Source organism: Pelodiscus sinensis, chromosome 20 (genome assembly GCF_049634645.1).
Source record: "Pelodiscus sinensis isolate JC-2024 chromosome 20, ASM4963464v1, whole genome shotgun sequence".
NCBI classification, from domain to species: Eukaryota; Metazoa; Chordata; order Testudines; family Trionychidae; genus Pelodiscus; species Pelodiscus sinensis.
This window is the reverse complement of record NC_134730.1, coordinates 8915024-8926924: the sequence shown is the minus strand read 5'-3', so window position 1 is coordinate 8926924 and position 11901 is coordinate 8915024. Positions and strand designations below refer to the sequence as shown.

Genomic DNA, 11901 nt, shown 5'->3' with positions numbered 1-11901 from the left:
ACCGTCCCAGTCAGGGGATGATATGGGTGGGAGCCATGGGGCTACCCCAAACCATCCTATGGACGGGATACCTCTGGATTGGGCTCACCCCTGTATTATTAGTATTCCTACAGTGTATTTACATGCTGGCTAATTATGGGGACACACACAGGGGTAGCCTGGGGGTGAGCCACTGGAGCGCGCCCTCCCTTCCGCTAGCACGGCTCAGCACTGCTGCATGTGCTTCCAGCCTAAGGCCTCAAGGCAGGAGAGAGACAACTGTAGCCTCCAGGAATCATACCAGCGCATGCGCAAGAGCTGATACCCGAGGTAAGATCGTCACTCAGCCTGGCTCGTTAGCTGCACACGCGCAAATATGCAAAAGCTGATAGCTCCGTCCCCTGCCTAGTTTGGCCTAGATCGCGCGTGCGCAGTACTTCAGAGGGGCTTCCCGAGGCTACGCATGCGCACGAGTTGGCAGGTGGCCAAGCTACTCCTTTTCCCCTGTCACTAGTAACAACAGGCGGCTACTGCCTCCCCTCCCCCCCCCTCCACTCCGCCGGAACCGGCCGGCGGCGGCGCCGACATGAGACCAGAACCCAGGCGGCTTTTGTGACAGGAGGTGAGTAGGTGGCACTGAGCGGCGCTCCCCGAGTCGCCTTCCCTGTTGCTCGCCGTCTCCCTTCTCGCACCTCACCCCGACCCCGTCATCCTCGTCCCCCCGCGCTCCCTCATCCCTGTACCCCTCCCCCCCCACATCCCATTCCGTCATCGGTCGCCCCCTTTCTTCCCGCATCGCCTCTACTCGTCCTGTGCCCCTGCCCCCCCTCATACCCTTACATCTGCGCCCGCTGCTGCTTCCCAGACCCTGCCGACCCCCTTTTACTTTCCCGGTGCCCTGTTTTCTCCCCCCCCCCCGTCCCCTTTTTACTCCTTTACCCCCTTCATGCTGCTTCGCTCTGGTTGGATCCCTGAAATCTTATAGGTTTCTTACTGTACTTTCTGCCAGGCCCCCGCCCTGTTTATAACTTCCCCATACAATCTGTTTACTGCTTCCCCCTGTTTTCTTCTGTTCCCCAGTCCCTCTCAGCTTCCCCATTTATCCCCTGCTCTCTGTTATGCATTCATGCTGCTCTCTTGTGCTTCCATCTTCATTCTGTAAGGGAAACAAAGGTACACTCTCTCCCCTTCTTTTCTGATTGCTTCTGTCACTTCTTCCTCTCCTCTTTTTTTTCCTCTCCTGCCTTGTTTTGGGTAATCTCTTGCCTTCCTCCTTGCTCTACCATTGAACATTATAAACAAGAAACTTCTTTCTCCAGCTTTTTCTGTCTAGCTCTAGCAAGTGTTCTATCTCCCCCCTCCTGCTTCTGGAAGGGGGAAATATATCCACATCTACAGAAAACAGTCCCTGCCCAAGGGGGAAACATACTGATACCTTCACCAATTTAAAGATTATTCTTATCTTCCTTTTAAGAGAGCTTCTTCACTATACACAGAAGCACTAAAATGTCAGATATAAACTATTACTTTGAAAATCTTTCCAAGCTTTTGCTAAAATTGAGATACTTTTTTTCCTCTCTTGAGAGATTTTCAGTTTGATGGGAAAGTAGCTGTCTTTTGAAAAATTTATGTCTGTTGATTTATACCTACATTTTGTTTTGGAAAGGTGCTTAGATAAAGTCACAAAGACACTTTTCATTTAGGGCAATTTTTTCTCAAATGTCTATTTTGAGAATAGATGAAGAATCTTCCTCATCTGTGCAATTTATTTTACTGTTCTCTAGGTTTTGTGGCTTTCAGTCATTTGTCAAATAGTTAAGTGTCTTTTGTTTCAGGTGAAGCCCTCCCACAGATTCGTCTTCACGATCTTATCAAACATTTGCTAGTTTAAAACTTAAAAACTCTTGAAAGAGGCTGTTAACATTCCTTTGATATTTTGAAAGTGGTTCAGTGGAGAGGCAATGAATGATATATTTGAATTGTTAATTAAATCTATAACAATAGAAACTGTTTTCCATGGGCTTTAAAAGGTACTACTTTGAGAGTTATTATGTACATGAGATTGCCATGTTCGTTCTTTGAAAAACAGACTAAGAACTCTCTTAGCTGGTGTCCGGGAGACCTCTGTTTTATGTCTAGTCTCTATGGAGATTTGTAAATTTTGCCTTTTCTTTTAAATCTAGATATTAAGTCAGTTCAACTAATCAGGAAAACATATATTTTACAGAATTCCAATCTGTAATGTGAATTGGTACTGAAATTCTCCACAGAAAATGCATTTGTAATTAAGAGTTAAAAAATAAAATCTATTTATTAGTGCACTTTCAGATATTTTATTTTAAAATAAATCAAAATTCATCTCTTGAATAGAATCGTTTGCCAGACTTTCTCCTCATTTTTTTTTATCGTCTGTTGCTTCACATTTCTGTTAAGTGAGACTTCTGTCCTCTGTACTGTTACTTCCACAAACTCATCAACTTCAAATTAATATAATCACTGTAAGAGTGTATTGTTATTAAGGGCAAATGTGACTGTGTTTATTCAAATAAATTAAAATTGCATGTATGTCTTAAATCTGGCTGTCAGACAATATTTTCTTTCTTTAGTACTGAAACTAGTCTTTTTAATTACAAGTAATTTATTCAAGGAACAAAATGCAGGACAATGTAGCACTTTAAAGACTAACAAGATGGTTTATTAGATGATGAGCTTTCGTGGGCCAGACCCACTTCCTCAGATCAAATAGTGGAAGAAAGTAGTCACAACCATATATACCAAAGGATACAATGATTGTGACTACTTTCTTCCACTATTTGATCTGAGGAAGTGGGTCTGGCCCACGAAAGCTCATCATCTAATAAACCATCTTGTTAGTCTTTAAAGTGCTACATTGTCCTGCATTTTGCTTCAACTACCCCAGACTAACACGGCTACATTTCTATCATTATTCAAGGAAGAACTTGATGAACCAAATTCATTGCTGGTGTAAGTGGATGTAATTGGTTTTGTTTATGCCAGCAGTGAATTTGTCCATGTGTGTATTTAACATATCCATAGTTTACTTAAGATTTATTTCCTCTTACTTCATCAACAAATTGGTTGTTCCATCAGTGCTTTGTATTCCTTTCATGCCTGAAAATAATGAAGATTACACTAATTCTAGAAGCTTCAGGGGGTAGCCGAATTAGTCTGTACAGAAAAAAACAACAAATGGTCTGGTAGCACTTTATAGACTAACAAAACATGTAGATGGTATCATGAGCTTTCGTGGGCACAGCCCACTTCTTCAGATGATCAGTCATCTGAAGAAGTGGAATGTGCCCACAGAAGCTCATGATACCATCTACATGTTTTGTTAGTCTATAAAGTGCTACCAGACCATTTGTTCTTTTTTTAAACTAATTCTGTTTAGTCACAATACATTATTTCAGAGGAAAAAGCAGAAATTTGAAACTTTTGGGATTTTCAACATTATTAGTCTACGCAATTCAGGGCTTTGTTTCTTAATTGTTTTAAATTGTCCTTTCCAGTTATTGTCCTTTCATGTTATGAGATTTGCTGAGTTTTGTACAATGGTAGAGAACCGTATGACTAACCTGGACAGATCGTTTTGCATCTCATAGCATTTGCCTATATTCTCAATGCTTTGAAGAATATAGTGGTTTTTGAAGTGTCCCAACAGCATGTTGCTAAAATGGTAGAATGAGAATATACTAATTTGCTGCTTTTTTCAGGGACTGCTTAAAATATAGTATTTGTTGTTTAAATACATAGAGTTGCTCATACCCGACAGTATGGTTGGAAGTGAACTTGCATTTTACACTCTTATCAAATAATTTTATAGTGGCATATAAAATTTACTTCAGATATAAGCTCAGCAGAAAAGTTTTAGCTCAATACTGAACATGAGATGGGGTAAGAGACCTCTCCTGTAAGCTAAGAACATTGAACAGTAAAACTGGCCTCCCACATTTGACAATGACATTTCTAAAATTTGTTTTTCAGGTCTGACTAGGTCTTATTAGTCCGCAACCATGGTGCAGAAATATCAGTCACCTGTGCGGGTGTATAAGCACCCTTTTGAGTTAATTATGACTGTAAGTATCAATTCTTAAACTGTAATTTCTTAATTTGAATATTATTACTTGTATTGCTAAAATGCTGTCAAAGCTTCTTTTGATAGACCATATACATAATACAGAATCACTGACCTGAAGAACCTATAGCCAAAGAAGACAAGCTAAATATAAGTGGTAGGAGGGCGAGGAAAATGCCAAACATTCTTCCCCAAAGCCTAGCCCTAATTTTGCTAGTTATTTTAAGATTTGCAGCAGAGGTGTGTCTGGAGGAGCAGGTGTTTGTCAGGCTGCTACATGTGGAAGAAGATACAAATGTGTTTGCGAGAAGCTGAGATGAACTGTTGAGGCTGACATCTTTGGCAGAGAGAAGGGACAAAAAAACAATAAGCCATTAGCAGACAATAGAGGCAGAGCTGTGAAGAGCACTAAGTGAATATGAAAATTTTAAATTTGTTACAGTAGAAGAGGTTGATTCGGTCAGAACAGTAGGCAAGAAGTATTCTTTTAGCAATTCTGTTTTGAAATTATTAATAGAGATTGGGGCTAGAAGTGTAAAGGAAGGAAGGGAGGTGAAAAGAAACACTATATAAGCTCCAGAAGTGTATGGTCACTAATCTATGTGTAGTTTATACAAATGCAAACTATCAGCACTGAAGAGTGACTCTGACCAATGTTCCCACTTTAAAAGTAACGGAAGTAGATCTCTGATACTTCTGTATACACTTAGTCAAAACCACAGTTGTTCAAGTTCTCCTGAAATAGAAAAAGGATGTGAGGAACAGTCATGTCAACGTCTTCCCTCTTTGGCCCTATGAAAAAATAGTCATAAGAAAATCTAAATAAAGTGTACATTATCTCATAATCCACTGAAGACCTAATTTTTGCATGTTTGAAATGAACAATTTTAACCTGAATGATGTATTTAAGTATCTGTATTACAAACACTGTAATGATAATGCAAAGTTCCTTTAAGGAAGTTATTTAAATAGGTTGGCACCGCGTTGGCACCGCACAATGATGAGACAGTACAGGACTCTATTGTTTAACATGTAATAAACAGTAGTTATTGGATAGGAAAATTACAGAGTTGGGTGTGTTTTACTTTGCTCACATGAGTGGGCCATTACCTTCTTTGGATAGGTTCCTGGGAGTGATTTATATGTTGATACATTTTGATGGGAACCAATATATGCTTAGTAGCTTGTAATGCTATTTACATGAAATACCACAGCTATTCATGAAATGTTTTTTAACATTCTCTTAAACTCAGTAGTTATATATTTAATACTGAATGTGTTTTTTATCCAAATACACTTGTTCCTGTTTTAGACTTACATGTACAAGATGATTTTTCAGCCAAAATTCTATTGTGTACTTTGTCAGTTGAATTAAGGAGTTGTTACATTTCTAGTGTGCTGGGGGAATATGTTTGATCCCTCTAACACAGGGATGGGGAACCTCAGGCCCACGGGTCGAATGCAGCCTCCAGCTTGCCTGGATCTAGCCACCAACCCTCAGCATTGGGGAGCCCACACTGGTGCTGCAGCCCCTGTGCCACCCACTTGCAGGGCTGGAGCACACAAAATCTACTAGCCTGGGCCCCCATACACTCTGATGTGCAAAGGGGAATGTGTAGAGTGTCTTTTCCTTCTCAATCAGAGGCTCCACACTTGTATGCAGCCCCCAACTGACTTTTCTGTGGGTCAACGGCCCTCGACCCAAAAGATGTTCTCCACCTCTGGTCTAACATAATTCAGAAACGCTTTAAGTCAGAACAATTACCATCATCATATCTTGCCAACATTATTAAAACTGCTGTATTAAAATTAGCTTTATGCTTTCAAACTATTTTTTGTTTGTGGGGATATTTGTGTCTGAAGTATGCTGTTCTTTTTAAAAGCAAATTCCTCTAAGATCTTGCAACATCTAAGTTTTGGTTTTCTCGAGAAGAAAAAACTCACAGTATACAAGCAGTTGAAATAATAGTAGCTGAAGAATAAGAACTGTATGTGAACTAAAACATATAATATGAAATAATGAGTTGAACACAGTACATGTGACTCCAAATGTAGACTTGTGATTGCATACTTCATTTGTTTCAGGCATGAACTTCATTCATAGGGCAGTAATTTTTCAGAAGAGCTTTAATTGAATGGACAAAACACAAAAGCTCATGATACGATCTACATGTTTTGTTAAAATGCTACCAGACTATTTGGTTTTTTTTAGTTTATCTTGTACAGACTAACTTGGCTACCCCCTAAAGATTATACCTGTACACCTTCAGCACCTTTTTAGTTATATCATTGGCTTTAAATGTGTTTACATCACTGGAAAATTGGTAAAGTCAAAAGGTAAAGAGAGGTGTTGTTGTAGGAAATGGTAAGTAGTGCTTTTTGTAAGTTAGAGTCTAATTCTTTGTAGATTCTTTTTCTGTCAGAGAGAAAATCTTTGGAATTCACCATCAGAGTTTGTGAATAATCGAATAAAGTTCGTGAGACTGTTCAGCATATTCCACTTTATGCTGAAATGAATATGTTCTGCACATGTTCATCACCCAACTTCCAAGTGGTAGCAACTATTTCAAAACAAAACGTCTTTTAAATATAGCAGCAAAACTGTTCCTCATTCCACACACAATTCTAGTATATGCCAAGTTTAAATTTCACCTCCTCCTCTCTCCCCCCTCCCCCCCGAAAACAGTTTTGTAAAGCCATATAAAATATGTTTTTTAGGCTTGCAGCCTTTTGCAACTTTTTGAAAAAAATTGCTGGGAATAGATCATGAGTGCCACAAGACACTCAGAAACACCCCCAAAATAATGAAGTAACAAAAGGTATCTAGAATAGAACAGCTTTTTCAGTGTGGCAGCATGCTATTTATTTCCAGGGGTTGATTATTTTAAAGAGGAAATAATGGAAACGTTGTGATCTTTGTAGTAAGGGCTCTTATACCATTGATATTTGAAAGTCGTCTGAAAACATTGAAAATCCCCAGCTTTTTCTTGCAAGGCATATATGAAACTGAGCTAAGTTCTGTTCATATTGAATAGTTGGGAACGGAGGATGGGACAGTGCAAGGTGCTAACTGGTGCATGTATTCCTGATTTGACTGCAGAAAGGTGTCTTCGTTGTAGTTCCACTCAAATATTCAAAATCTGTGGTGTCCAACATGCTAGTCACTAGCCACATGTGGCTATTTCACTGGTTGAATATGACTAGTTGGCTTGAACAATGTGGTTATTTGGCTGGTTGTGTGTGACTAGTTCACTATAGCATTAGCCATTAACACTATAGTGGCTACTGTTTCAGAACTACAGGCAGTCCCCGAGTTACGCAGATCCGACTTATGCCAGATCCGCAATTACGAACGGGTCCGTTCCTCTCCCTGGTCTCCAGCAGACCAGGGAGAGGAAGCAAAGCGGCGGAACACGTGGGCAGCGGACAGGGTTGTCCGCTGCCCACGCGCTCCGCGGCTTGGCTCTGCTTTGCCCCCCCCGTCCTCCTGGTCTGCAGACCGGGGGGGGGGCAAAGCAGAGCCAAGCCGCGGAGCGCGCTGCCAGCGGACAGCCCAGACGCGTCTGGACTGTCCGCTGCCCGCGTGCTCCACGGCTTTGCTCTCCTTTGCCCCCCCCCCCCGTCCCCCTGGTCTGCAGACCAGGGGGACGGGGGGGCAAAGCAGAGCCAAGCTGCGGAGCGCGCGGTCAGCTGACAGCCCAGACGCGTCTGGGCTGGCAGCTGGCAGCGCGCTCCGCGGCTTGGCTCTGCTTTGCCCCTCCCCCCCCGGTCTGCAGACCGGGGGGGGGGGGGGGGGGCAAAGCAGAGCAAAGCCGCGGAGCACGCAGGCAGCGGACAGCCCAGACGCGTCTGGGCTGTCCGCTGCCTGCGTGTTCCGCGGCTTTGCTCCCCATCCCCCTGGTCTGCAGACCAGGGGGACGCGGAGCAAAGCAGAGCAAAGCCACGAAGCCCAAGGGCAGCAGGACAGCCACGGCGTGTCTGGGCTGTCCCGCTGCCCCCGTGCTCCGTGGCTTTGCTCCGGACACCTGTGGTACAGCAGCTGGGGCGCTGCCAGTTGGTCCCGTAGCGCCGCTCTGGGCGCTACTGGACCAACCGGGCAGCACCCCAGCTGTTCTGCCCCAGGCGTCCTGATTCAGCCACTGCTGGTCAGATTCAGCAGCGGCTGAATCAGGACGCCTGGGGCAGAGCAGTTTGGGTGCTGCTGGGTTGGTCCCCTGCCCCGGGCTTCCTGGAATCAGCCGCTGATCAGTTTCAGCAGCAGCTGACTTGGGGATGCCTGGGGTTCTTAAGTTGAATCTGTATGTAAGTCAGAACTGGCATCCATATTCAGCCGCTGTTGAAACTGATCAGTTTCAGCAGCGGCTGAATCTAGACGCCAGTTCCGACTTACATACAGATTCAACTTAAGAACAAACCTACAGTCCCTATCTTGTACGTAACCCGGGGACTGCCTGTAGTTGGACACCACGGCTCTAAACCTAAGTATACAATGAAGGCCTACAGCTCTCCTTCTAACTGGAACTAGTTACATTAAGTCCTAATATCAGCTCCAGGATGGAGACACTACGTAGAACTTCTTTTCCACTGAAGCCACCTGAGTGAATGTTTTTTGTTGCATGATGAACTATTAATGTGAAAGCTTCCTATCCTCCCAACTTAAGTTACAAATAAATAATGGAAAGTGATAAGAAATATAGTGTGATAGTAGAATCATGTTCCCCTTAACACGATTCTGATACACCATAGTAAAATTTGCTTCTTTTACTGAGGTGCCTGAAACAATCACATCCAAAGAAATAAAAATAAAAATAAATAATTTTACTTTCCTTTGATCCAGGATTGGTATGGTAAGCTCTCACCAACACTATTGTGTGGCAAATACTCTGTCTTGGTAAATGAACAAATGTATTCTGTAATTAGAAAAGTATTAGGGATTGAAGTGGAGCAGGGTGGCTGCCCACTGACCCCTCCCCAAGCCCGCCAGGGAGACTAATGAGGCCCCAGCGATCAAAGGAGCCAGAAGCCTCCCATGTGCACCCAAAGGAGGAGCTGGACCCAGGAGAAGCTGAAGAATGGCCTGGGTTGCCGGGCCCACAACTGGACAATTGTCTGGAAGGACTGCTTCCCTAGCCAGAGGTTCTAGAGTGATGGAGCCCAGAGGACCTGTGTTGGACCCAAGTACAGTGTGAGGGAGAGTGTGGAAAGAGCCCAGTGGTAGCCGACCTTCATTTAGCTGGGCCAGAGCCAGGTCAGCATGTTGTGGTGCAGATCCGTGCTGACCCAGCAGCAGACTGCTCTGCTGCTACTAGGGACCTGGGCTGGGACTCAGTAGAGTGGGTGGGCAAGCTATGGATGTGAAGGGTAAGAAGAAAAGTTTCTATAGGCATGTTAGCAATAAGAGGGTGATTAGAGAGGGTTTGGGGCCCTTCTTGGATGAGGGAGGTAACCTAGTGACCGATGATGTGGGAAAAGCTGAAGTACTCAATGCTTTCTTTGCCTCTGTCTTCACAGACAAGGACAGCTCCCAGACTACTGCACTAGGCAACACAGTATAGAAAGGAGGTGGGCAGTCCTTGGTGGAGAATGAACAGGTTAAGAACTATTTAGAAAAACTAAACATACACAAATCCGTGGGTCTGGATTTAATGCATCCGAGGGTACTGAGGGAGTTGGCAAATGTAATTGCAGAGCCTTTGGCCATTATCTTTGAAAACTTGTGGAAATCGGGAGAGATCCCGGATGATTGGAAAAAGGCAAATGTAATGCCCATCTTTAAAAAAAGAGAAGTACAATCCAGGGAACTACAGCCCAGTCAGCCTTACGTCAGTCCCCAGAAAAATCATGGAGGTGATCCTCAAGGAATCCATTTTGAAGCCCTTGGAAGAGAGGAAAGTAATCAGGAATAGTCAACATGGATTCACCAAGCACAAGTCATGCCTGACCAATCTGACTAGTTTCTATGATGAGGTAACTGGCTCTGTGGATATGGGAAAGTGGGTGGATGTGATATACTTTGACTTTAGCAAAGCTTTTGATACAGTCTCCCACAATATTCGTGCCAGCAAGTTAAGGAAGAATGGATTGGATAAATGGACTGTAAGATGGACAGGAAGCTGGCTAGACTGTCGGGCCCAACAGGTAGTGATCAACGGCTCGATGTCAGGTTGGTGATCGGTTTCTACCAGAGCGTCCCAAGGATAAGTTTTAGGGCCGGTTTTGTTCAACATCTTTATTAATGACCTGGATGGGGGTGGACTGCACCTTCAGCAATTTTGCAGATGACACTAAGCTGGGGGAGAGGTAGATACACTGGAGGGCAGAGATAAGGTCCAGAGTGACCTAGACAGATCTGAGGATTGGGCCAAAAGCAATCTGATGAGGTTCAACAAGGACAAGTATAGAGTCTTGCACTTGGGACGGAAGAATTCCAAGCATTGTTACAGGCCGGGGACCGACTGGCTAAGTAGCAGTTCTGCAGAAAGGACCTGGGGATTATAGTGGATGAGAAGCTGGATATGAGTCAACAGAGTGCCCTTGTAGCCAAGAAGGCTAATGTCATGTTAGGTTGCATTAGGAGGAGCATTACCAGCAGATCTAGAGAAGTGATTATTCCCCTTTATTCGGCTCTGATGAGGCCACATCTGGAGTACTGTGTCCAGTTGTGGGCCCCCCACTATAGAAAGGATATGGACACATTGGAGAGGGTCCAGTGGAGGGCATCCAAAATGGTTACAGGGCTGGAGCACATGGCCTACAAGTAGAGACTGAGGTATTTGGGTTTGTTTAGACTGAAGAAGAGAATAGTGAGGGGGCTTTGATATCAGCCTTCAACTTCCTGAAGGGAGGTTCCAAAGAGGCTTGAGAGAGGCTGTTCTCAGTAGTGATGGATGGCAGAACAAGGAACAGTGGTCTCAAGCTACAGTGTGGGAGGTTTAGGTTGGATATTAGGAAAGACTAGGAGAGTGGTGAAGTACTGGAATGGGCTACCTAGGGAGATAGTGGAATCTCTGTCCCTCGACGTTTTTGAATCTTGGCTTTACAAGCCCTGGCTGGGTTGATTTAGTTGGGATTGGTCCTGCTTTGAGCAAGGGGCTAGACTAGATGACCTCCCGAGGTCTCTTCCAGCCCTATGATTCTATGATTCTGCGTCCCCCCTGCCACCTCACTCCTGGGGTACGTCTAGACTACATGCCTCTGGCGACAGAGGCATGTAGATTAGACTACCCGGCATAGGAAAATGAAGCGGCGATTTCAATAATCGCCGCTTCATTTAAATTCACATGGCTGCCGCGCTGAGCCGATCAGCTGTTTGTCGGCTCAGCGCGGTAGTCTGGACGTTCCGCGGTCGACATCAAAGGCATTTGTTGACCTCCCAGGTATGCCTCCTAGGATGAGCTGTGGCAGTCCGCTGAGGCACTCCCAGGTATGCCTCCTAGGATGAGGCATACCTGGGAGGTCGACAAATGCCTTTGATGTCGACCGCGGAACGTCCAGACTACCGCGCTGAGCCGACAAACAGCTGATCGGCTCAGCGCGGCAGCCATGTGAATTTAAATGAAGCGGTGATTATTGAAATCGCCGCTTCATTTTCCTATGCCAGGTAGTCTAATCTACATGCCTCTGTCGCCAGAGGCATGTAGTCTAGATGTACCCTTAGATGGCAGTCTTCCCCCTTGGCTGTTCCAGAGCAACTCGCATCTACTGGACTCCTGCCTGAGCAAGGGGATCTGGCTGGGTGTGCCAAGTAAGACTGTATGTGGCTCCCACTCTGAATAAGGGCTTGGGCTCTGAACTGTTTATTTGCCTGAGAACAGCTAGCTGAGACT

General features: G+C 44.4%; 1 protein-coding gene across 1 annotated transcript in view; it reads left to right on the top strand.

The window, feature by feature from the left end:
* The first annotated feature begins 454 nt into the window (after positions 1–454).
* The window catches only part of SEC14L1 (SEC14 like lipid binding 1), a 111594-nt gene continuing 100147 nt past the window's right edge, over positions 455–11901 (top strand). The window contains exons 1-2 of the mRNA XM_075903576.1: positions 455–601; positions 3985–4076. Coding sequence (XP_075759691.1) covers positions 4014–4076 — 63 coding nt within the window. The 5' untranslated portion in view covers positions 455–601; positions 3985–4013. The remainder of the gene's footprint in view (positions 602–3984; positions 4077–11901) is intronic.